This window comes from Staurois parvus, unplaced genomic scaffold (genome assembly GCF_062004578.1).
Source record: "Staurois parvus isolate SC_StPar_1 unplaced genomic scaffold, SC_StPar_1.0 ptg000574l, whole genome shotgun sequence".
Taxonomy (NCBI): domain Eukaryota; kingdom Metazoa; phylum Chordata; class Amphibia; order Anura; family Ranidae; genus Staurois; species Staurois parvus.
The window spans coordinates 4,224,890-4,251,722 of record NW_028318370.1 but is presented as its reverse complement, the minus strand read 5'-3'; the positions used below and the strand labels follow the sequence as shown (position 1 = coordinate 4,251,722).

At 43.3% G+C, this 26,833-nt stretch overlaps 1 protein-coding gene across 1 annotated transcript in view; it reads right to left on the bottom strand.

The window, feature by feature from the left end:
• The window catches only part of LOC149450469 (interferon-induced GTP-binding protein Mx2-like), a 68,812-nt gene that overhangs the window by 27,148 nt on the left and 14,831 nt on the right, over positions 1–26,833 (bottom strand). Inside the window, exons 4-10 of the mRNA XM_089691922.1 lie at positions 24,858–24,995; positions 22,836–22,990; positions 21,170–21,308; positions 18,505–18,703; positions 11,543–11,621; positions 7,885–8,007; positions 4,050–4,191 (exon numbers count right to left, since the gene is read on the bottom strand). Of these exons, the coding sequence (XP_089548048.1) occupies positions 4,050–4,191; positions 7,885–8,007; positions 11,543–11,621; positions 18,505–18,703; positions 21,170–21,308; positions 22,836–22,990; positions 24,858–24,995 (975 nt within the window). The remainder of the gene's footprint in view (positions 1–4,049; positions 4,192–7,884; positions 8,008–11,542; positions 11,622–18,504; positions 18,704–21,169; positions 21,309–22,835; positions 22,991–24,857; positions 24,996–26,833) is intronic.

Genomic DNA, 26,833 nt, shown 5'->3' with positions numbered 1-26,833 from the left:
ATCGGGCTCAGGTAAGTAAAGGGGGGGGGGGGGTGAGGAGTGGAGCTGCATTCTCTGCAGCTAAAAAAATTTTCAGTCTTTAGAACCACTTTAGGACCTATCCCTTTGCCGCTGTGAAGCTCCGTAGGATGAACACAGGCTTTGACTTTTTTTCCTGGTAAAACTTGGAACATGTGAACAGAAGACCAGGTTGCAGCCTTGCAAGTCCCACAAGCAGGTGCCTGATGCTGGAAAAAAACAAGAGGAACTCACTGATCTAGGAAAATGATTTTAGGTCTAAAGGTTTGAATGATGAGTCACCTAACCCACCTAGCAATATGGGAAGGAGTGGCAGACTGTCCCTTACAAATTACCAAAAGGGAGTCAGTCCATTGGAGAGAAGCCGCAACCAAGAAATAAACTCGGACAGCTCACAGTACATGCAAACAAAAGATGAAGGCATGATGTCCTGGTTAAGAAAAAAAGAAAAATCCACTTTGGGGAGAAAGGAGGCCCAAGGCTGAAGACAACCTTTTCTCTGGCATTTGTAGGACCAGAAAAGGTTCTTATAAGAATAAGCTACTAGCTCAGAAACTCAGCTCGCAGAGGTGATGCTAACAAGAAATTTGTGAGTGAGAATAGACAGAGGGATCTCTCCTATAGGTTGAAAGTGACTTTTGGAGAGCCAACAGAGCCACGTTGAGATTCCATGTATAGGTACAACTATGAGAATGATACCCTGAATGAATGCTTTCAATAAAGGAGAGGGAAGTGGTCTGTGAAGAAATGGAAGTACAGAGTTCTGATGGTACTCAAAGCCAAACCTTGATCCAGACCAGACTGAGTACTTTGCATGTTGCTAGGCAAAGAATTTTGTTTTTGGGATGTAAATTCTTTGCTTAGCTCCATACACAGTACTCTTTTGCAAGTGCAATGCTGGATAGGCCCCTATCTTGTAGGAATTCTGTTTTAACAGCCAATCAGATAAAATGAGCGACCATGAAGTACAGTGGTAAGTTGGTCCTTGGAACAGAAGATTCGAGTGATCTTGGAGAGCCCACGTACAGTTTGCCAAGAGTCTGATGAGATACCACATTTACCTGAGCCTGTTTGGTGCCGTGAGTAGCACTGGAAAGCCCTACATTTTGATTCAGTGAGACAGATGAGGAAGGGCCTCATGGGTGGAAAGGCGTAGTTTGGGTTGAACTGATCCCACAGAGTCACCAGGGAATTCCCTGCTATTGCTATAGGGTACTTAAATGTGGAGGCAAACCTGCAGTTTGTTGATGAATCTGGAAGTCAGGACATCCATGTTGGGTTTTCCACACCTGCATCAGAGCTCTTGAAATACCTTCAGTTGAAGAAACCATTCTTCAGAGCTCAGATGTAGATGACTGAGAAAGTCCACCTGCTAATTTTCAACACCTGGAATATATGGCAGACAGGGCTGGAACACCCATGCTAGAATCTGGTCAGCTTCTCTTGAGCAGCAAGACTTTTGGTTCCTCCCTGATGGCTGATGTACACCATTGCTGTGGCATTGGGCAACTAAATCTGGATTGGTTGACCCAGCAGTCAAGAGGTCCAGCACTGAAATTTACTTAGAGCTCCAAGTTTCTGTATTTTTATTTGGAGACAAGCTTTCTATGGTGACTAAGTCCCCTACACCAAAAAGGTGTCCAGGACAGGAGTCGGTCCAAGAGTCTTCAAGGCCATCATTAGCCTTTGATTGTCTAGAGAATGTGCCTTCTTATCCCATGCAACTAGAATGTTGAGTTGCAATGGTGTGGACTGGAATTGGAGATATGGAACTGCAAAGAAGGCAACCATCAAGCCTAGATCCCTCATGCAAAAGCAGAAAGGCTGACTGGCTCTTGGACTGCAGAGCCCAAACCTTGGAGCGTAGAGTCGGGAGTTGGTCTTGTGGAAGGAAAAACCCTGGACTGAGCTGTATCTAGAAGTAAACCAACATACTCCAACATACCTATGAACAAAGCAGAGGCAGTGCAGGGGATTGCACCTTTATGAAGAACTGAGGTGTGGTGGACAGACTGAAATGAAGTAAGCAAAGCAGTAGCTGAACAAGAGAGAAAACACAGCTCCAGATCCACCAGCCACACACTGCCGTGATAGCACTGAACAGTTACCCAGCTCACAGCTGATGATGAGAGAAAAAGGAAGTCTGAACAGCCCCACTTTTGTAGAACTCACCTTTATTTAGAAAATTGCTAATCATGGTAAAAACCTGGTGACCCTCCTGCGCTGCTATTTGTTTTTATGTTTTTACCCTGCTTGGCGATTTTTAAATAAAGGTGATTTCTACAGTAGTGTGGCCATTCGGACTTCCTTTTTCGCTCAACAAAGTGGTGGTGTTGAGGGTCCACAGCAAAACATAGTTAATGTTGATGCATTGGAAAGATAGGGATAAGAAAGTAGACGTCCTTGATGTCCACAGAGACCAGGAAGCTCACCAGAAGGATGGAAGCAATGACTGATCAGATAGATTCCATGTGGAATTTTTCCACTCTAATGGGAACATTGAGTGCCTTTAGATCCAGAATTGGGCAAATACACCTTTTGCTTTGGGGACAATGAGCAGATTTATGCAAAAATCCTGAAACCCTTCTTTTTCCGAGATCATGGCTATGACACTTGAGAGAGGATTTATGTCGAAATAGCATGGAGGTCTGCTAGGTTTTGCAGGGATGTCGGCAGGTTTGACAACATGAAGCTGGAGGAAAGTAGAGCATAAAATTCTAGCTTGTAGCTCCAGGATACCAAGTTTTACACCCATATATCCAAAATATGTTCAGCACTGGTGGTAGCAAAGGCTAACAGACATCCCCCTACTTTGAAAATGGGAGTATCCCCTCACTGAGAGAAGGACTTGCTTGGTGGGTTGGAGACTTTTGGAGTCCAAGGCTTACAGGAGGAAGTAGCTGGGCCTTGGAACTAGAAAACTTGAGGAAACAAAGGGATCTCTTCTTAGCTAAAAAGGTAAGAGATGTACCCTTCTGAGACGTAACATTAATTTGCTATGGCAAAGGGGTGCTCCTCCCTCCCATGACGCCCATGATAAAATTGTGCAAAGTGAGCCAACATTCCTGCTCCCTACACTGTTGCTCCACAGACCGGAATTGGAGCCAAAAGGTTATCTGCACTGGGTATGGGTAGGAGACCCATTGTAGATACTGGCATATGATATCCACAAGCCCAGAAACACAGTAGAACAGGGTACCAGGCATAGTTTTGAATTGTTGGAGAACAGAGGAATCAGAAAGGATGGATCTTGGATCTCTGGAAATGTCCTAGGACCATACACCCATGGTCTGGAAGATGGACATAACAGCAATATAACATTGTAATGCAGGGACTGTTAGGGAGAGATTGTCTTTGAAAAGGGACTTCCAGTATTTTATCTACATTGACAGGGACAGTCAGTCTTGTTAAGACTGGAAATGGTTGGATCCACAACATGAATGGCCCACTTCCTAAGAAACTTCTCAACAGGGTACTGCTGAGCAAAATGCTTAGGAGGTGTAAACAACTTGTTCCGATTAGGCCAGTCACCATACAAAACAGCCTTCAATAATACAAGTTTTGACAGGTTGGGATTTTCTGAAGGAGCCCAAACTGGTGACCTCAGAGAATCCAGACACAGGTTGAGTGACCAGTTATGTAGAAGACTGCAGTATTTGTTTTAAACAAGAAACGCAGGGGAAGTAGGAGGATTTTGAGGGTAGAGGGTAGCCGGTAAGGGGGGTGGGTGTCCAAAAAGCTGAAGTTCCACGTTAACAAATTGGAGTTTTTTGTTTTTTTAAGCAAAGGAAAGAAGTTGAGGTACAGCCTAGGATAAGGATCCAAGGGCTCTACAGGGATCATTTGAAAGGCTACCACAGGCAGCTCAAGGTGCTTTGTGGCTCCAAAATAGTGTCCTGCTAGAATGCTGACTTTACAATCTGATAAAAATCTGCAATATATAAAACTGTAAGCTTCAATGCTATCCGAAATTATTTTCAGGTAAACTGAAATAAATGTTTGTTGAAATAATGTTGTTTTAGTGCACTTACATCTGTCAGCTGAGTCTTTGAGATTTCTTTCCCAGGAATTAAAGAGCTTTCGCATGCTCGTGAAAAGCTTTAAATTTCCTTTTCTGACGTCTTCCTCCCCATGAACGGTTTTTTCAAGTTCCTCTCCAAAGTGTTTAATTTTCTGTTAGAAAAAGGATAGATAGAAACATATCAAATGGCTTTGATATTGTAGATTGTCTAATATATTATATATATGTGCAAAATGAAAATATTTGTTTTGTTTAATTTCGTTATTTGACTAATTTCTTTTCATTCGATTAGTTCAATTAGTTTAATTTATTTTTTGGAATTTGTTTAGTTTATTTGAATTTGACTGAATTCGAAATTTCAAACGGATTCGATTATAATTCCAATGGATGCGAAAATAATTCCAATGGATTCGAAAATAATTCCAACGGATTTGAAAACAATTCTAATGGGTTCGAAAATAATTTTAACGGATTTGATAATAATTCTAAGATTACAATCCATAATCCACAATCCATATGTGTTTTTGATGGTATATGAGCTATATGAAGAGTTGCGTGACCATACTGGAAATTTCAGAAACATTTTCACAGTGCATTTGTTGATCGCTACTCACGCCACCATAGCGCAGCTCACAAATTTTTGTAAAGTATTTTAGTCTTTTATAATCTATTCTATTATTTTCTATTCTTTTATATTTTATTCCAATGTATTCTGTTCGAATTCAAATTCAATCTATTTAAAATTCGAATTTCAGAAGGCAGTTGTATTCTTTCTATTTTTTTCTATACTATTCTATTCTACTCTTTGATTCTCTATTCTAATCTTTCCTATTCTATTCTTTGATTTTTTATTCTAATATTTTCTATTCTATTCTAATTGATTCTATTTTCTTACTTTATTTTCTGTTCTATTTTGCTCAGTTTTTTTTCCATTATTTTTTACTGTATTCTGTTCTATTCTTTTATTTTCTATTCTTTTCTTTTTTCCTTTGTTACTTTCTATTCTATTTCTTTATTTTTTGTTCTATTTTATTCTATTCTTGGTTTCAAATTGGTTTTCAATTTGGTTTTCGATTATGCTTTTGAATTCAAATCCATTTGAATTTCAGCTGAATGTCATTTCATTGTTTCAGATTTGTTTACATTTGTTACTGTTGTAATTCGGAATTCGGATACATCCAAATCTTCGAATAACGGAACATTTGTCCGAATTTTGATTTGGAACTAAACAAAATGCACATGTCTAATATTATATACAGGAGAGCAGAGATGCAGCTAGCAAGTCACAGGATCCTCATGTAAAGTTTAAAGTGGGGTCACACAAAACCCCTTCACTTTCCCCATTTAATAAAAAAAATAGGTAGGCTTCCTAATTATATAGCCAAATGTTTGTGGACACCTGACCATCACACCTATATTAGACTGTTGGACATCCTATTCCAAAACCATGGGAATTACCATGGAGTTGGTGCCAATTTGCGGCTATACCAGCTTCCGCTGTTCTGGGATGGCTTTCCACAAGATGTCAAAGCCTGTCCGAGGGAATTTGTTCTCATTCAAAATTTTTAAGGCAGGTACTAATATTGAACAAGAAGGCTTATAATTGGTGTTCCAGTTGGTCCCTAAGGTGTACGTTAGGGTTGAGATCAGGGCTCTGTGCAGGCCACTTGAATTTCTCCAGTTTATAATAAAAATAAATGATTATTATTAACTTTTTGCCGACCAGCCACTGTAGAAATACGGCGGCAGGTCGGCACGGGTGGGCAAAACCACGTTTTAAAACGTGCGTTGCAAAACAGGTAGGGGGCGCGCGCGAGGCGCATGCCCACCCAACCCGTCCTGCCGATCGTGGCCACGGGTGTCAGTCGCCGGGTCACGGCCGGTCATTACCGGCCGTGTCCCGCCGATTAGTGGCAATCACTGACAGAGAGCAGGGCTGCAGTAGCTCTGCTTTCTGTCAGTCCCCTGTCAGCTCCTGACATGTTGATCCGCAGAGAAGAGTTTATCTCTCCGGATCAGCGTGTTCCTGTGCAGTACACCCCCTCGCCCCCTAGTAAAACACTCCCCTCACACAGTTAACCCTTTCAGTAAATAAAAAAGTTAACCCCTTCCTCCCCAGTGCCATTAGTACAGTGTCAGTGTTTTTTTTTGCACTGATCACTGTATTGGTGTCACTGGGGATATCAGTGACCCCAAGTCAGTTCCCCCCCAGTGTCAGAATGTCCGCCGCAGTCCTGCCATAAGTCGCTGATCGCCGCCATTATTAGTATAAAAAAAAAATTAAACATCCCAGTATCTTTCCCGCCATTTGTAAATGCTATAACTTTCACGTAAACCAATTAATTTACATGTATTGGGTTTTTTTTAGCAAAGACATGGAGCAGAATACATTTTGGCAGAAATTTATGACTAAATTTGATTTTTACATTTTTTTTAACTGGACATGTTTTATAGCAAAAAGTCCAAAATATTGTTTTTTTTCCTCAAAATTATCAGCTTTTTTTTTTATAGCGCAAAAAATAAAAAACTCACAGGCGATAAAATACCACCCAAAGAAATCTCAATTTGTGGGAAAAAAAGGATGTAAATTTCATTTATGTACCGTATTGCATGACCGTGCAATTGTCCGTTAAACTAGCGCAGCGCTGTATAGCAGAAAAATGGCGTAAATTGCAGTATTTATACCATAGTTTGTAGACTCTATAACTTCCACACAAAGCAATCAATATACACCTATTGGGATTTTTTTTACCAAAAACATGTAGCAGAATACATTTTGGCCTAAATTTATAACCAACTTTGAGTTTACTATATATTTTTTATAGCTGAAATTAAAAAATATAATTTTTCTTCAAAATTTTTGGTCTTTTTTTGTTTATAGCGTGAAAAATAAAAAGTGCACAGATGATCAAATACCACCGAAAGAAAGCTCTATTTGTGTGAAAAAAAGGGCGTAAATTTCATTTGTGTGCAGCATTGCATGACCACGCAATTATCAGCTGAATTAGTGAAGCGCCGAGTAGCAAAAAGAGGCCTGGTCATTAAGGGGGGGTAAATCCTCAGGAGGGCAAGTGGTTAATGTATTATTATTATTAATAATAACAATCATTTGTGCACCCATGACAGAGGTGTATACAGCATTATGGGTAATCTGTAAGGAGGTTTCTTTGAAATAAGAGATGCTGTGGTTGTGGAAAGGGGTAATTGTCAGGGTACATAGTACTGGGAGGAAAACGCAGCCCTCAGTTCGATAGCAGTGAGAATTGCCCATGCGGTCTGCACCAGGTCACCACTATGACATGAGGAAGCAAAGCCCTGCCTCTACCAAAATGGTCACATCCATACCTGGACAGAGTACAGAACAAGGCATGGCAATTCAATAAAGGAGGAGGAAAGATTTGCTGCATGGTTGTCTTGTCAGATTCTGACTTGCCATGGTAAGCTTTGATTTCTTCTTCTAAAAAGATGTTGTCACCATATCTAGGCTCTTTTATTGCTTTGCCATGCTGAGGCCCTATGATGGATCACCTGAGTTGCTAAAACATGTCACAACCTCAAAATGGCAACAGACCTGCATATGCTACCTACCTATCCCCCACACACACACGACTATAAGCATCTGGATAAATCCACCAGACATGAACTTCCATGGTGTCCAGTCTTCTCTTATGTCCCACACAATTCTTTTGGCCATTGAAGCTGTCAGAGCATTCTCTGGCCAACAGGAAAATACAGGTTTGTAGGAGAAGATATGCCAAATTCTGACCATGGATGTATCTCTCTGTAGCTAAATTGAATATCTGAGCAGGCACCTTGTGGTTGGGGATTTATGGACCTGGACTTACATCAATGAGACAGGTAAGTTTCTCCATTTCAGACTCTGGGACCCCTGTGCCGATCATTCTTAGCCTTTCTTCTGCCTCCTTGCGTTTCGTTTTGATCTGAAGCTCCAAATTGGGTAAACTTCTCTAAAAGGTAAAAAAAAAACACACACACACACAATATAAAATATGGTAACAAAACAGAAAATGATGTTTAGATCAGAAACCTAGTACATAGCCTAAAGTTGAATTCCAAGCCAACAGGTCAGTAAACAAAAAGAAAAGCACATAAGGAAGCTATTTTTCCTGCCAAAGGATTTGTATTTCTGTCCATCCAGGGGATCCATCCTATGCCTGGATAGTAGAAGGAGAAGCAGCAGACTGATGAGCTCAGCTCTCTATCACTCTGCTGTCTCCTGTTTTGAGCATGCTCCTTAAACTATAGCTTTTTGTGCTGTCTTGCCATCTACCATTCTGAGCCCTGGTATGGACTGCAGGACTGATGCTTTGTACCTTTTTTTAGTACATATAAAAAAAATATTTACTAAAATACACTCACCGGCCACTTTATTAGGTACGCCTGTTCAATTGCTTGGTATACACTGCTAATCAGCCAATTAAATGGCAGCAACTCAAGGCATTTAGGCATTTAGATGTGGTGAAGACAACTTGTTGAATTTCAACCCAAGCATCAGAATGGGGAAGAAAGGAGACTTAAGTCACGTTGAACGTGGCATGGTTGTTGGTGCCATACCGGCTTGTCCAGGGGTGGACTGACAACTCATGGGGCCCCTGGGCAATAGGGGATCATGGGGCCCCTGTGTCCTTGCCCAAACTCAAATAAGCCTATGAAAAAGGTACCAGGGGCATCTCATGGGGCCCCCTACTGACCCCAGGCCCTCGGGCAGTGCCCGAGTTTCCAAATGGTCAATCCACCCCTGGGCTTGTCAGAGTTTTTCAAAAACTGATGATCTACTGGGATTTTCACGCACAACCATCTCTAGGGTTTACAGAGAATAGTCAGAAAAAGAGAAAATATCCAGTGAGTGGCAGTTGTGTGGACGAAAATGCCTTGTTGATGTCAGTGGTCACAGGAGAATGGACAGACTGGATTGAGACAATAGAAAGGCACCAAAGACATGCTGGTAGGTAAATTGGTTCCTGTTTAAATTGTCCCTAGTATGTGTATGTATGAATGTAAGTTAGGGACCTCAGATTGTACACCCCTTGAGGGTTAGGGACTGATGTAAATGAACAATATATATGTAAAACGCTGCACAAATTGATGGCGCTATTGTTTTGGACTAGGTCACCTACAGACCATTTACCGTGATCTGCCAGTGAGCCAAATTAATATAGAATTACGTGCACATGGAAGCAAGACACTGACACTGTTGCAGTTTGCCAACTTCCTAAAATTCTGTTTTATTGAGGAACTAACAGTATCATTTATAGGGCTTATGATGCAGGCAAAGCATATACATTGATTGGGTGAAAAGTCCACTGGGTTTTTGCGTGTTCTTCCATCCGTGTTGATATCTTCCAATCATTGTCCCCAAAAAGACTAATTCCCTTTTATGGGGGTTGTTTACATTAAAAGATACTTTTCTCCTAATGAGTCACCTAGGGTGAGACTCCGGATGAAGGCGCCATGTTAATTATCATCATTGTTCTGTCAACCTATATCTGATTGTTTACTTAAGAGAGTAAGGAATTTAAAGAGCAAGAAGCAGAAAGTAGCAAGACTATAAAATTGTCATAAGTACCTGTAATTAATTATTATTAATAATAATAATAATAATAATTAACAGTAACTCAGATAACCACTCATTACAACCAAGGTATGTAGAATACCATCTCTGAATGCAACAACACATCAAACCTTGAAGCAGATGGGCTACAAGAGCAAAAGAGCACACCGGGTGCCTGTGTACCCATGATGGCTACTTCCAGCAGGATAATGCACCATGTCACAAAGATCAAATCATCTCAAACTGGTTTCTTGAAGATGACAATGAGGTCACTGGACTCCAGTGGCCCCCAAACACCAGATCTCCATCCAACAGAGCACCTTTTAATGTGGTGGAATGGGAGATTCACATCATGGATGTGTAGCCAACAAATCTGCAGAAACTGCGTGATGCTTTCATGTCAATATGGACCAAAATTTCTGAGGAATGTTTCCAACACCTTGCTGAATCTATGCCACGAAGAATGAAGGCAGTTCTGAAGGCAAAAGGGGGTCCAACCTGGTACTAGCAAGGTGGGACTAATAAAGTGGCAGGTGAGTGTATATCTTTCTAATAAAAATAACTGATTATTATTAATGTATTATTATTAATAATAATAATTTGCGCACCCATGACAGAGGTGTATACAGCATTATGGGTAATATAAATGGAGAGAACAGTAGTAGTTACTATATTTGCTTCCAGACTCCCTCTCCCTGACTGATAGTCTGTATGACGTATATGAACGGAGCAGGCAGGAGGCACCCACGACTCAATTCAGCTCTGTTTCTAGATTTCAGGTTCAGCAATTTAGTTCTTTAACCACTTAAAGCGATAGTAAACTGCAAAAAATAATAACAAAAAATTCTTCTCCTTGCGAGTTAAGAGCATAATGTGCTAGGATGCATCGCATGCTAGCACATTATGAAAGACTTACCTGAAAATGAAGCCCTCCAGCGGAGCACTGGCTCCCCAGGGCTTCCATCTTCACCCAGTGTTCCTTCCAGGTTCACTGGTTGTGGCCGTTTGACTGGCCGAGCCTCAATGATGTCACTCCTGCGCATGCGTACAGGAATATCATCCGCAGCATGGCTCCCTCAATGGGTGGCACGTCGTTCATTGAGAGAGCAATGCGCTGGCGACATACTAAAGTGACTATCGCCTAAACAGGGCACGTTTAGGAGATAATTACTGTTCATATAGGTAGGCCTTATTATAGGCTTACCTGTATGTATAAAAAAACCTTGGACTTTACTACCACTTTGGGGGGCCTATGATACTAGCAGGGATCTACCGTTGGGGAAGGGGGGGTATTGTTGCTGGCTGCTGGAAAGTCTATTGATTCTGGCTGCTGAGAGACCTATTGTTGCTGATGGGGATCTATTGTTGCTGCGGTAGATCTGTTGTTACATTTTGATGACGGGGGAGGCTGTTGCTGCATGATGGATCTACTGTTTCTGGGGTGGTCTATAGTTGCTGGGGGGATCTATTGTTGCTGGCTACAGGCAGGGGCGGACTGACAACTCATGGGGCCCCTGGGCAATAGGGGATCATGGGGCCCCTGTGTCCTTGCCCAAACTCAAAAAAGCCTATGAAAAAGGTAAAAGGGGCATCTCATGGGGCCCCCTACTGACCCCGGGCCCTTGGGCAGTGCCCATGTTTCCAAATGGTCAGTCCGCCCCTGGCTACAGGTGATCTATTGTACTGCTTTTTTGTTATCATTTGCAAATTCCATACAACTTACTGTATTCTCTAAAAGGGGCAGTACTTGGAGATGCGTAGGGGGTGGAACCAAGGGACGGTGCTTAGAGGTGAGTAGGGGGGCAGAGACAAGGAGGGACTCGGTAGGGGGGAGTACTTGCACCTATTCTCTGAGAAAAAAAGTCCTGCATGTTACACATTCCTTTTAACTGATACAGTCGCAGCTGAAATGATCATTGTAAGTGACTTACACTAATATGTTCAACAAGTTCAACGGTCAGTTTCTCTGCAAGCGCTGGGATTGTAGCATAGCCTTCATTTAACAGACCACTAAAAAATAAAAACAAAATATTGCATTATTTCTACTGCGGAGCTTTGTAGTCTCAGTCCATCCAAGGATAAATTATATAACATTTTCCTATTTCTTAGGCTAACAAGATTTGTATGATTCCATTCTAAGACTAATTTACAATCAGTACCATGAACAGCTTCCATTAATGACCATATAATCTTTATTTAGCAAAATACGTTTGATATATGACAAAGGATTCACACAGCACTATGTGTCAGCTAAAGAGAAAGCACAGTAAGAAGAGAAGCTCTTTTGCCAATTGGCCCAGATTATTTGATTGAAGCATCTGATGCCACTGCTCTAACTCATCGACATGTGTGTGAATTTCCGCTATTGAGCTACTGGATCTTGTCGATCTTGTTATTGAAATGACTGGCAATCTCCTGGGCAGTAAGTAAGTTGGTGGGTGGAGGCAGTAGGGGATGAAGTAAGGAATTAAGGGTAGAAAAGAGCCAATGAGGATTGGAGGAGAGGGTTTTGATGAGAGTGTTGTAGTAGGTTTGTTTAGCAGAGTGGAGGCTGGAGTTGTATTTGAAAAGGGCAGATTTGTAGAGGGTGAAGTCTTGCAGTGATTTAGTCTTACATCTTGCTCTTTTAAGAGCATGGCTGTGTCTCTTGAGAGGGAGGATGATAGTAAGGTGTAGATAGATGTGGCCAGGTCTGGGCAGGACAGGGGTGCAATTTTATCATAAAGGCACTCAGTAGCCTAGTGAAGAAAGGAAGGGCTGAGGTGGCAGAGGTTTCTACAGGTAACTGTTTGCTCGTTGGAGGCATGGGAGGTAGGAGACAAGGATAAAGTTGTGATCAGAGAGAGGAAACCGGTGTCAGATGGGTTACAGGGGGTGCTAGGTGGGAGAATACATGGTCTAGGGTGTTTCCATTAAAGTGAGTGGTAGTTTGTGTCCACTGTTTTAGGTTAAAATAGGAGGTTAGGTTGAGTAGTTGAGAAGTGGCTGAGGCATTAACTTTGACTGTGTAGCACCCTCCTAGTTAGCTAGGGGGAGCCAGAGTTCCAATTGTCAGTCAGGGGCTGAGTAGCAGCCCAGGTGCAATAGTAAGAAGGTCAAATATGGGTCAGAGCTGAGAGCCCTCTGGAATTTCCCCCTGCTCTAGATATTTGGAGAAAGGTCTAGAAGCAGTGGGCAGATCTAAGGAGTTGCTAGCCTGAACTCTTAAAGGATCCTGGCCAATCACCAACAGGAGGCTTGGAAGGAGCTGTGACAACCTTTAAGTGTTACTGAGCCTGCTCAGCTGCAGGGGAGAGAGTTCGGGTGGTAGATGGAGTGAGAGGATGGAGATGTAGGAGCCTTCAAGGAGGGCCGGTGGGACGTGACCGATCTGCAGGCCGGGAGCTTTGAAAGAGGAAAGCTCAGAGCTTCACTGACCCCCAGTACCACCTGTGCAGCAGGTAATCAGCAGCCCAACTAGAAGGCCTGGTAGCAGCCACCAATCAATCAGCAGTAAAGGGGAGAATCTGAATGAGTAATCTTGCCCCCTCTGGGCCAGATAGGGGGAAAGAGCACTCTGGAACTGTTTAATCTTTTTAAAGTAACAGGCATCTGCTCTCCTGCTCAGGGATACCTCCAGACAGCTAGGTAAAGGAAAAGGAGTTTATCTAGGGCCTGTGGTGGAACACTAGGAAATGCTGGCTAGCTCTCCAAAACGAGACTGTGTTGAAAAAGGAGGCCTGTAAATAGTTCTAGGAAGCTCTCCTCAGTTCATCGGTTCCACTGAGCATCCTGTACACCCATAACCCTATTCCAGTTCAAATCCCCTAATAAAATAACAAAAAAAAAGTTCAAGGACTGGTTTCTAACTCCTGGATGCAAGTCTGTGTGAAGATGTGTATTGCCTGGCTGTGCAGGACTATAGGGGGAACCAAAATCTTTGCAACTCCTAAGGTGGTAGTGCTACAACTGGAAAGTTAAAGTCACTGAGGATGATGGTGGGTACCTCGGAGGAGAGAACGTAGGGTAGATAAACAGAAAAGTTGTCAAGAAAGCATGGCACTGGGCCAGGAGGTCGGTAGATGACTCAGATCCTCAGACAAAAAGGAGAAAAAAGGCAATACAGTGCACTTCATAAGAGCAGAGGAACAGAGAGGGAGGTGTAGGAAGAACCTGGAATGTACTTTGTGGGGAAAGAAGTCCAACTCTGCCCCCTTTTCATCCACTGGGTCTAGGTGAGTGAGTCCAGAGGAGGCCACCATGGGAGAGTACTAAACAATATGGTAGTGTGACAAGAGCACCCCTACCTGAAAACAGAAGGTTACTAAATGATCCACGCGGAGTAATATGAAAATTTTTTCATATTACTCCGCGTGGATCATTTAGTAACCTTCTGTTTTCAGGTAGGGGTGCTCTTGTCACACTACCATATTGTTTAGTATGCATTTTTTTGGGTTTATGGATCCACACTTATACAAGTGAGTCGGAGATATGATAATGACACCAGCTATTCGTGTCATTTTAGGTGGTTTGTCTCTGCTCTATTTTTGCACCATGGGAGAGTGCAGCTGAGGAGACAGAGTCAGATTCCAGGAGCAAGGTCTCGGTAAAAGCAGGTAGGTTGAGGGAGTGAGAGAGGAAGAGTCTATTGACAGGCAAATGTTTGTTAAAAACTGAGCGGGCATTCCAGAGGTTATATAAGAGGGCGTGGCTGGCTCGCGGAAGCAGGGGAATTGAGAGAAGAGAGTGAGGGTTGCGGCTGCTGCCAGAGAAGAGAGACTACTGGGAGTTTGATGGTGGAGGACCAGGGTTTGGGGTGATATCTCTAGAAGTTAGTAGTAGTAGTAGGAGGATGAGTGAGGTGAGGTGGGAGTGGGATTTATACGAGGGCAAATGCGATGATTTGGGAGCAGTGACATTATGTGGGCTCAGAAAGAGCAGGAAATGAAAAGAGCAGTAATATTGAGAGGGCAGAAGTGAAGGTAATATGTACAGGTTGTGAGGTGGCGAGGAGGGGTAAGGGATTGAGAGTTTGAGGAGAGAGGGCATTATAGCAAAAAAAAAAAACAGTAAGATCATGTTGGAGGGTGAGGGGAAAATAAGAAGGAAGACTGAGGGAAAGAGATAAGAGAGGAAAGAGCACTTGCAGACTACTTGGGATGGAGCACTAATATTTGTACTTGCCTTAGTTAAAGTGCCATGCACTTAGCGGCGGAATGGCACTTTGTGCAAAGAATGGCCAGCCGTCCCAAGAATTGTACTGTTTTTTACTTGGATGGACTGGGGGAGGTTAGATACAAGACACAAGATAAGGCTAGGTGTTTGATCTCAGCCAAGACACTATATGAGTAAGTTAACTTGAAGTGTTACTAAACCCCGGACCCTGTATTCACTATATCTGGTCTCCCCGGACCCTGCATTCACTATATCCGGTCTCCCCGGACCCTGCATTCACTATATCCGATCTCCTGGACCCTGCATTCACTATATCTGGTCTCCCCTAACCCAGCATTCACTATATCTGGTCTCTCCGGACCCTGAATTCACTATATCTGGTCTCCCAGGACCCTGCATTCACTATATCTTGTCTCCCCAGACCCTGCATTCACTATATCTGGTCTCCCCGGACCCTGCATTCACTATATCTGGTCTCCCCGGACCCTGCATTCACTATATCTGGTCTCCCAGGACCCTGCATTCACTATATCTGGTCTCCCCGGACCCTGCATTCACTATATCCGGTCTCCCCGTACCCTGCATTCACTATATCTGGTCTCCCCGGACCCTGCATTCACTATATCCGGTCTCCCCGGACCCTGCATTCACTATATCTGGTCTCCCCGGACCCTGCATCCACTATATCCGCTCTCCCCGGACTCTGCATCCACTATATCCGCTCTCCCCGGACCCTGCATTCACTATCTTCTGGTCTGCTAGGACTCTGCATTCACTATATCTGGTCTCCCCGGACCCTGCATTCACTATATCTGGTCTCCCAGGACCCTGCATTCACTATATCTGGTCTCCCCGGACCCCGCATTCACTATATCTGGTCTCCCCGGACCCCGCATTCACTATATCTGGTCTCCCAGGACCCTGCATTCACTATATCTGGTCTCCCCGGACCCCGCATTCACTATATCTGGTCTCCCAGGACCCTGCATTCACTATATCTGGTCTCCCACAGTACACACAATATGGAAATGCAATTATTGTAGTAAATATCAACTAAATACATGTTCTCATCAGCAGTTAGAGCAGTCTTGTGACTTCTATCAGTGTCCAGCCCACCACTAGCTAAAGCTTGTAGGAGGAGTTTTCTTTCTGCTCTAGGACGATGGAAATCCCTCGACCTCTGTCTGGACAGTGCTTATTGGCCCTGTGCTGATCACACGCACTCTCCCAAGGAAAAAAAAAAACCTGTCTAGCAATACACACCAGACTGGGCATGTGCAGAGTGCCTCCACACAATATGACTTACCAGAAGATAAGAGGGGGGCACTGGAAGAAGGGGAGGATCAGAGAAGTCAGGATTCAAACAGTATTTTTACACAATGCAGAGGATTAGGTTCCACAGTGAGTATAACAAGCATGCTTTACTGCATATACTGATTGTACTGTTGTGGGTTTAGTAACAGTTTAATACAGACAAGTACAAACAGCAGTTACAATAAGTCTAACAAAGCAGATGATTTCAGTTGTGAAAAATAGCTTAGTGTTTAAGAGAGGAGTGGGATCAGTGGTTACCTGAAGGAGCAAAGCAAAGGAGACATGATGAGAGGATGATGAGATGTTCTCGTGTTCAAGGTGCTATGCACTTAGCGCCGGAATGGCACTTTACCCAGCCTGTACCCCTCTCTGTGTGCCTTTCTCTTCTCTCACGGCCCTGAGTGTAATTCCTGGCTAAGCCATAAACCTGTCAGGTATAAATAATAGCGATAAGCCCAGGAGATGCCATGCAGCTCCTTGGACTCAACTCATAGCGTGCCTTCACTTTTACAAAGTGGCTGAATTCTTGGAATTCAGCTTTAAAATGTATTTGGGGCATAAAAAAGGTTTGGCTTATCATACACATTAGGCCCAATAAATGCTAAATCCAGAATACATAAAAAATTGAACTCTGGCAGATGTGCCCCCAAAATACCGGGAGAGGGCAATGGACATGTCACCAGTATTGCCTGTGTTCTTCCAGCCGCTGACCTGTTCCCCATTACTGACTTATTCAGCACTGTGTCTCTGTTCTCTGGCCCTCTTGGTGGAGAAGGGGCTTTGCTTCCTCATACAAGATCCTCTAGTAAAATGAGCAGTGAATAGTACAGTAGTGACATCAGGAAATATCATGTGGAATCTGGGGAGAGCAGCAGTGCCTTAGATCTCACACTGTAATAATACAGCTCTGAGGTTATAGACACAGATGTGCCTAGGCACACTCTCACACCAGGAAGTGCTCTGCTATGTAGGGATACAAGACAACAGGTTCATTTTTCAGGGTATGTCTTAGTTAGGCACAATTAACATATCACAATGGTCTTTTTATAAATCTTCAGAGAATCAAACCTAAATCTCTCTGAAAATAAAGGGCATTTAGCAGTTGTGAACTGCTAGACCCCATTGTGTTGTCTTCAGTGTACAGTAATAGTGGGAAGATATAAGGCAGATGTTGCAGGAAGGGTGGGTAGTATTCCTATTCCACAATTTGCCATCAAGCCAACTGGTGATGTGGCCCGTCTGCCAGGGGCGGACTGACAACTCATGGGGCCCTCGGGCAATAAGGGATCATGGGGCGCCTGTGTCCTTGCCCAAACTCAAAAAAGCCTATGAAAAAGGTACCAGGGGCATCTCATGGGGCCCCCTACTGACCCCGGGCCCTCGGGCAGTGCCCGAGTTTCCAAATGGTCAGTCCACCCCTGCCGTCTGCTAATGTACACCTGAATATACAATATATTGCCAAAAAGTATTGGTCGGCCTGCCTTTACACGCACATGAACTTTAATGGCCCCCCAGTCTTAGTCCGTAGGGTTCAATATTGAGTTGGCTCCGTCCTTTGCAGCTATAACAGCTTCAATGCTTCTGGGAAGGCCGTCCACAAGGTTTAGGAGGGTGTATATGGGACCGTTTGACCATTCTTTCAGAAGTGCATTTGTGAGGTCAGGCACTGAGGTTGGATGAGAAGGCCTGGCTCAGTCTCAACTCTAATTCATCCCAAAGGTGTTCTATGGGGTTGAGGTCAGAACTCTGTGCAGGTCAATCAAGTTCCTCCATCACAAACTCGCTCACCCATGTCTTTATGGACCTTGCTTTGTGCACTGGTGCGCAGTCATGGTGGAACAGGAAGGGGCCATCCCCAAACTGTTCCCATAAAGTTGGGAACATGAAATTGTCCAAAATGTCTTGGTATGCTGATGCCTTAAGAGTTCCCTTCACTGGAACTAGGGGGCCAAGCCCAACCCCTGAAAACATCCCCACACCATAATCCCCCCTCCACCGAACGTTACACTTGGCACAATGCAGTCAGGCAAGTACCGTTCTCTTGGCAACCGCCAAACCCAAAAACATCCATCGGATTGCCAGACAGAGAAGCCTGATTGGTCACTCCAGAGAACATGTCTCCACTGCTCTAGAGTCCAGTGGTGGCGTGCTTTACACTGAGTGACCCTTTCCTTCACAATTGTTTGTAGAAGCAGTCTGCATGCCTAGGTGCTTGATTTTATACACCTGTGACCATGGAAGTGATTGGAACACCTGAATCCAATGATTTGGAGGGCTGGCCCAATACTTTTGGCAATATAGTGTATATACAGTACATTTGGCCTGATTGCATACAGTAGGGCATATACTGCATTCAAACATATTCTATTACTATGAAGACAGTCCTATGCATAAATTGTAAAGACCAAAATTATTGTCACGCTACCTAAAATGTTCATGGTTTTCGAAGAAAGCTCTCTCGTTCCTTATGGCGTCTTCTAGGCAAATATTATTCTGGATCTCTTTCTGTCCACGACACTTGACAATCATGAAGCCTTTCCGGAGTGTATAGACCAGGTTTTTTACGATGTTAACAATGTCTTCTTCTGCTCCTTTGTCAACCAGGTCAGGCTTGGTCAAGATCCCTGGGAGAGAAGTTACAGGAAATGTTCAGCATTGGCAAAGCCAGAAAGCCTTCCTTCCCAGTCTAAGGGTACTCAGTGGCAGCCAGCAGTCATTGTATTTGCTGCCTAGGTGCGGCATAGGAAAAATATTTATTAGATTGGCTTCTGCTAGTTAAAGAAGAACTGAAGACAAAACATTTGTTTTTATTTTTATTTTGGATAGAGTAAGGAAAGGTTATAACTTTTTTTTGCTATCTGTGTCCCATTGGAGAGATTTCCCCATACTTCCTGTTCTATAGCCACCACAGGAAGTGAGAGGAAAGTCCTTTTAAAGTGGTTGTAAACCCTTACATATACCCAGTGAAGTAGCTGGCCTCAGGTGATACACAGGGATGAAAAAAATCCTCCTACATAAGTTGTACCTGTTTATTTGCGGCCGTCTTTTTTCCCACATCCATTCAAAGTGCAGAATTTACACAGGATCTCTCAGCTCTGAAAAGCAGCTGAAGTTACCTCCGTGAGGAGAAGTCTGAGAGATGATTGGAGGGAAGAGAGACCCCCCCCTTCACACGGCTCACAGAAACAGAGCTGAAGCTGTCAATCTGCTGGAGGTCCCTCCTTTGTCACCATTTTTCTTTTGGTGTCAGAAAAACTTGTCAGAAGTGGCTCATGCTGATATCAGAGGAATGAGGCAGCAGACAGCAATGGCACTTAGTGCTCTGGAGTGAGACAAGTATGCATTAGAGAGGGATATGTATATGCTTTGTTCATATTTCATGTCTGAGGTTTACAGCCACCTTAAAGTGAGGAAAATCCTTGGTAGTCACCAGAACAAGTTTTCCCATTGGAATATTTCCCCTCTTTTTCTGTTCTGGAGACCACTTAAAATTGTGAATGTTCTTTCACTTCCATTCTTGATTATAGTTGTCACAAGGGCATAAAAAGAGGGTGAATCTCCCTAACCGGGTCACAACCAGCACAAAAAACTGACAGGTGTTCTAATCCCTCCCCACTCTGTCCAAAACTAAAAAAAGTTTTTCCTTTAGTTATACTTTAAAGCTCATCTCCTTGTAAAAATAAACCCATGCACTTCCTCCCACCTTACCTCCTGTTCACAATTGAAAAAAAGCCCCCAAAGCCTTTTCAGTTTTAGATGGCCTAACCCTTGAATTCAGATCCATCTACAACATAAAACACTTAAATATCTTGACTTGGTAAGCCTTGGTTGTGAATGCCCAGAATTTCTTGGTGCTGCTACTAACCCCTAATCTACAAAAAGTGCAAGTCATTTGCGGGTCAAGTGCTGCTACTAACCCCTAGGGGCAGTCTACAAAAACTGTGAGTCATTGGCGGGTCAAGTACTGCTACTAAGCCCTAGGGGCAGTCTACAAAAACTGCAAGTCATTGGTGGGTCAAGTACTGCTACTAAGCCCTAGGACAGTCTACAAAAACTACAAGTCAATGGCAGGTCAAGTGCTGCTACTAACCCCTAGGACAGTCTACAATAACTACAAGTCAATGGCAGGTCAAGTGCTGCTACTAACCCCTAGGACAGTCTACAATAACTACAAGTCAATGGCAGGTCAAGTGCTGCTACTAACCCCTAGGGTTGTCTACAAAAACTGTAAGTCATTGGCAGGTCAAGTGCTCTTACTAGCCCCTAGGGATAGTCTACAAAAACTGCAAGTTAACGGCAGGTCAAATGCTGCTACTAACCCCTAAGGGCAGTCTACAAAAACTACAAGTCATTGGCAGGTCAAGTGGCGTTACTTATCCCTAGGGTCAGTCTACAAAAACTGCAAGTCATTGGTAGCTCAAGTGCCGCTACTAATTCCTAGGGGCAGTCTACAAAAACTGCAAGTCATTGGCGGGTCAATTGCCGCTACTAACCCCTAGGGGTAGTCTACAAAAACTGCAAGTCATTGGCAGGTCAAGTTCCGCTACTATTCCCTAGGGGTAGTCTACAAAAACTGCAATTCATTGGCAGGTCAAGTGCTGCTACTAATCCCTAGGGGCAGTCTACAAAAACTGCAAGTCATTGGTGGGTCAAGTGCTGCTACTAACCCCTACAGGCAGTCTACAAAAAGTACAAGTCATTGGTGGGTCAAGTGCTGCTACTAACCCCTACAGGCAGTCTACAAAAAGTACAAGTCATTGGTGGGTCAAGTGCTGCTACTAACCCGTACAGGCAGTCTACAAAAACTGCAAGTCATTGGTGGGTCAAGTGCTGCTACTAACCTCTAGGGGCAGCCTACAAAAACTGCAGGTCACATGCTGCTTCCAAGAACTAGTCTCTAAAAACTGCAGGTCAAATGCGGCTTCTAACACCCTACAGGCAATCAACAAAACTTCAAGTCACAGACAGGTCAGGAGCTGCATCTAACCTCTAGGGGCAGCCTGCATTTCCCTTTATTAATCTTCATATCAGTTGGTAATGCATCAAAGTAAATTGATTTTCAGCAGCAGTTGGGTTAGGTTCTTTTTTACCTAATGTCCGCTGTCCGCTGGGGTCCACAGTTCTGGCCATTTCCAGAGCCTCTGTTGTTGCAATATCCACATTACTGGGAACCACAACCAAATTAATGGTCTCCTGTCTCTTAATGTACTTGCTGATCATCAGCTTAATCTAGGAAAACAGGAAAAGTTTCAGTTAGCAGTTTGCGGTAATGAAAATGTGACCAAATGTCAATGGGTTGTGCAGGTGAAAATAAAAGAAATTTGAGGACATTGCTAAAGCTATAAGTAAGCCTGTCCTGGTAGATATACAAGGACCACAAATTCTAAATTTCTTCTGAAAATGCTGCTTCTTTTCTTTTTGATCTAACATGCTTCATGCAAGTCAACAATTCTTGATCGTAGGTCTTCTGAGAGCTCTTTTCTGCGAGGCATGGTTCACATCAGACAGTGCTTCTTGAAACCAGTAAACCCAAAACAGGTGTGTTTTTTAAGGGCAGGACAGCTGTCAGCAACACATCCAATATCATCACACTGATTGGAGTCAAGGTTGGCTCACTCCTGGCTCCAATTAGCTCTGGGAGAAGTCATTAAGCTAGGGCCTCACATACTTTTTCCTCCCTGCACTGTGAAGGTTTACATGTTATGTGCAATTAAACCATGGCAACATCTAATGTTTGTGTAGTATTATGTTCAGCAGACTGTGTTCTTCTATTGTTGTGACTTAGATGACGTTCAGAGCACAATTTATGCCCAATTCATGCAAAACTCCACGTAATCCCAAGGGGTTCACATACTTTTTCTTGCAACTGTATTACTTATGTTGTTTCACTGTTTATGGGTATGCTGCCAATCCATGCTCATTGTTTTAATTACACTCAATTTTTTGCAATCCTTCCCTTTTGTATGATGTAACTTCCCTTCTTCCTCATTGCGAGTTCCTTTGTTATACCTGCAAGACACACATGAAGGCCTGGCAAGAAGTTTTCCTCTTGATCTTCCAACACTGGAAATGCCAACATACACTGCATTATATTGTTTGCCTCAACTCCTCTGAATGCAGATTAAGACCTGTAGAAGAAAACTTGTGGCGCCGCTCAAAGCCTAGAGACATATAAAAGGAGTCACCATGCCGGCAACGGAAATGGGAGCAGCATCTGCAGGCTATTTCAGAAGCTGAAGTATTGGGCGTATAGACGCCCAAGAGTCAGGTGTTCACAGGAGATGGCCTCAGCCGCCGCTCCGGCCACACACTCTGACGCATTTCACCCAGCCCACCAGGGCTTGATAACAGAGGCGTTTATCTTCTGAATGCAGTTTGATATTCATGGATGTCTTTGGCACCCTCTTACTTGAATGGGTCATGTTTGGTGGCAGTACTACCCGCCAAACATGACATGCAGCATACATGTTGTATTTGTGCCACCATTTTAGGTTAGAGTGGGCAGTAAAAAAAAAAAAACAAGGCTCAATTGCCTGTTTTTTATGACACCCCAACTGTATTAATGAGGCCTTAGCACTCGATAAGCAGTTGCAGCTTGCTTGCAGGTGCCTTTACCATGTAATTGAGATCAGTTTGAGATGGTTGGAGTTCCACCTACAGTAAGTACATTCACAGGTGTATTTGACTTCCAACTGCATCCATCTGCCCAGCCCTTTTATGTGAGGCATGCCATATGATACAGTATATGCAACACACCTTCAGTCCAATATCTGCCGGTTGATTGGCTAGGGCAACTCGTGTGATTCCTGGAAGATCGATCAAAGTCAGGTCTGGAACATTTGGAGATACAACTTCCAGGGTTATAAGTTCATCACTGACCCCGTTTCCTGCACCAGCCATGCAGTCTTGAGCTAGGAAAGAAAAAGAAGGAATTGGCAAACGACACAAGAATTTACTTTAGGAGACGCCTGTATTGATCAGGGCCGACAACTCACGAGTTTTCACGATTGACTTTCTATATGCTACAAGCGATATGTAGTATCATCAGCAGTACCAACCCTGAATATCTGCAGATTTCCACCACCCACTAAGTTTGGGTAAATATTTAAACTCCCTAAACCAAGTTAAATCTGATACTTGCTTCAGCATTGCGTACTTTTTTAATAGTATACCAATTTTTGTCCAGGTTCAGATTTTAAAGTGTACCTTCACTCTCCTGAATGACTTTAGGTTCCCTCACTTCTCCCCTTCTGCAATATAAAACTTTTTTTAAGGCTTTGTATTCTTTAATTTTTATCTGCCAAAACTTTATTTTTTTATCTATTGAAATTGGAGGACCTGGATAGCAGCAAAATACATTGCTGACACCACAATTCTGGAAGTGGGGCTTTGGGAGGTAAGTGTCCTAAAATGTGCATGTATGCTGTGGACATTATGGCAAGAGCCCACACACCACACACTTTGTTTTGCTCTGCATTGCAGAGCAATACAAAGCAGCATGCTTACACAGTAAAACACACAAAGTGCACATAGTAAAACAGCACACAGTTAACCCTTTGATCACCCCACGTTAACCCCTTCCTGCCCAGTGCCATTAGTACAGTGTCAGTGCTTTTTATTAGCACTGATCATTGTATTAGTGTCAGTGGCAGTTAGTCAGTGTCAGTTAGTGTCAGAATGCCCGCAGCAGTCCTGCTATAAGTCGCTGATTGCCCCCACTACTAGTATAAAAAAAAGTTTAAAAAAATTCCAGAATATATATATATATATATATGCCATTTATAGGCGCTATAACTTTCCCATAATGCTAGATTGTAAGCTCGAAAGAGCAGGGCCCTCGATCCCCTCATGTTTTGCATTGTATTGGTATTGTTCTGTCACATGTTCTGTCCCCCTTTGTAATGTACAGCGCTGAGTGAACCATTGGCGCTTTATAAATACTGTATAATAATAATAATAAACCAATTAATTTACATGTAGTGGGATTTTTTTCTTTTAGCAAAGACATGTAGCAGAATACATGTTTAGCCTAAATTTCTGACGAAATCTGATTTTTAAAATTTTTTTTACTGGATATGTTTTATAGCAAAAAGTCAAAAATACTGGGTTTTTTTTTCAAAATTGTTGGTCTTTTCTTAGTTCATAGAGGAAAAAATAAAAACTCACAGGTGATCAAATACCACCAAAAGAAAGCTTTATTTGTGGGGGAAAAGGATATAAATTTAATTTGAGTGCAGCGTTGCATGACTGCGCAATTGTCAGTTAAAGTAACGCAGCGCCGTATCGCAATCAATGGCCTGGTCAGGAAGGGGGGGGGGATCCTCTGTAGGGTAAAGTGGTTAAAAAAACCTTTTGAATTTACATTAACATGTTACAACTTATTTGTGATTGTATTGATTGGGTCTAATATGAGGTGTTTAAATAATAAATAAATGCAAACTCTCTGTGCTGCCCCAGCCATCTCTGTGGAATGACATGCACCCTGAAAACCCATCTCTTCAGGGAAGCCTACCCCACCCCACCCCCTGATAACTTGCCGACCTCCTCCACTCTTCCTACCACCCCATCCCCCACAGCTATTTCCTCCTGTGCCACCATCCCCTCCCTCCTAGATTGTAAGCTCGAAAGAGCAGGGCCCTCGATCCCCTCATGTTTTGCATTGTATTGGTATTGTTCTGTCACATGTTCTGTCCCCCTTTGTAATGTACAGCGCTGAGCGAACTATTGGCACTTTATAAATACTGTATAATAATAATAATAATGACATGAATGCTTTACCTTTCCTGACCTCACGTTCCACTTCACTTGGGTTTTTAAGTTTTACTTTTTGGTCACGGTACTTTATTTCACCATTCCACTTTGAGCCCTGTGAAGACTTTTTTAACTTGAGTTCCAGGGGGCAACGGGTGACAATGCCTTCATGAAGCAAAGAAAAGAAAAAGTAATAAAATCACCACAAAGAATGATTAATTACATTTTTAGATTTAACAATAGGGCCATTTCACTCAAAAAAAGTTATATTTCAGAGAAGAATTAGAAATATTTCTAATAGTTATGATATTTTAAAAACATTTTTATATTTCTTATAGTTTATATTTTTTTGGTAAGCAGGTGGAGCTAGTAGCTCCTCTTTACATGCTTACCTATCTGTTCTTAGCTCTGTTGAAAAAAATAACCTGCTGTTTACAGTGCCCAATAGCTCAAGTTGAAATTTATACACATAGGTGATGAGCCATTTCCTGTCCACCATCCTTCTTACTGCTGCGTTTAAAAAATTGTGTCACAAAAAAAATAATAAGTGCTCCCAGAAAATGCAGAAAAAAAGGTGCACTTAACATTTTTTTTTTGCATAAGAGCCTGTCTAGTATTGCAACTGTGATTAGTAGATCTCAGGTGCAATGCACAGGCTCCTGCTTACTCTTGCTTCAGCCCTATGTCCATACCGAGGTACAGACGGTTGATTATGGAGCAGGAGGAAGTACCAAAGCACCCCACTTGTGTTCCATTTACTACTAAATGCCCCCGTGCTGCAGTGGAAGACGGGACTTATAGTTTATTCATTCACAGATTTCTGTGAATGACATGGCTGTGTGGGCGGAGATATGCATGGCCATACAAAATGTAACAAGTGACGTGATCCAGCAGGGAAAAGAACACCCCCACCCAGGGGCGGACTGACAACTCACGGGGCCCCCGGGCAATAGGGGATCATGGGACCCCTGTGTCCTTGCCCAAACTCAAAAAAGCCTATGAAAAAGGTACCAGGGGCATCTCATGGAGCCCCCTACTGACCCCGGGCCCTCGGGCAGTGCCCAAGTTTCCAAATGCTGAGGCCGCCCCTGCCCCCACCCCCCCAAACTCTGTAATGGGGCAGTTAAAGTGGTTCTAAAGTCTCAAGGTTTTTTTACCTCCATGCATTCTATTCATGAAGGTAAAAAACCTGTGTGCAGCATCCCCCTAATACTCACCTAAGCCCTCTCTTGATCCAGCGATGCGCACTGGAGTCTTGGCTATCCTGGGACTCCCTCTCCTCATTGGCTGAGACAGCAGGGGGAGCCATTGGCTCCTGCTGCTGTCAATCCCAGCTAGTGATCCAATGAGAAGAGTGAGGGGGTGGGGCTAAGCCACGGCTCCATGTGTGAATGGACATATGGAGCAGCGGGTGCCCCCATAGTTAGGTGTTTACTGTCTCAAGGTTTTTTTACCTCCATGCATTCTATTCATGAAGGTAAAAAACCTGTGTGCAGCATCCCCCTAATACTCATCTAAGCCCTCTCTTGATCCAGCAATGCGCACTGGAGTCTTGGCTATCCTGGGACTCCCTCTCCTCATTGGCTGAGACAGCAGGGGGAGCCATTGTCTCCTGCTGCTGTCAATCCCATCTAGTGAGCCAATGAGAAGAGTCAGGGGGTGGGGCTAAGCCACGGCTCCATGTGTGAATGGACACACGGAGCAGCGGGTGCCCCCATAGTTAGGTCACCAGGAGATCCTGCGGGGGACCCGAGCAGAGGAGGATCCAGGCTGCTCTGTGTAAAACCACTGCACACAGCAGGTAAGTACATGTTTGTTATTTTTTTATTTTTATTTAAGCCTTTATAATCACTTTAAAAGTTGGGGGTGGCTTGGCACCATGTTACACCCTAAATATGGGTGTCACATAAAAAAGGGTGTATAAAAGGTGGACTTAACCTTTAAGTTATCCAAAGCATTCCAGTGCAGCAAAACGTGGCCTGGACATCTAGGAATCAATAAGT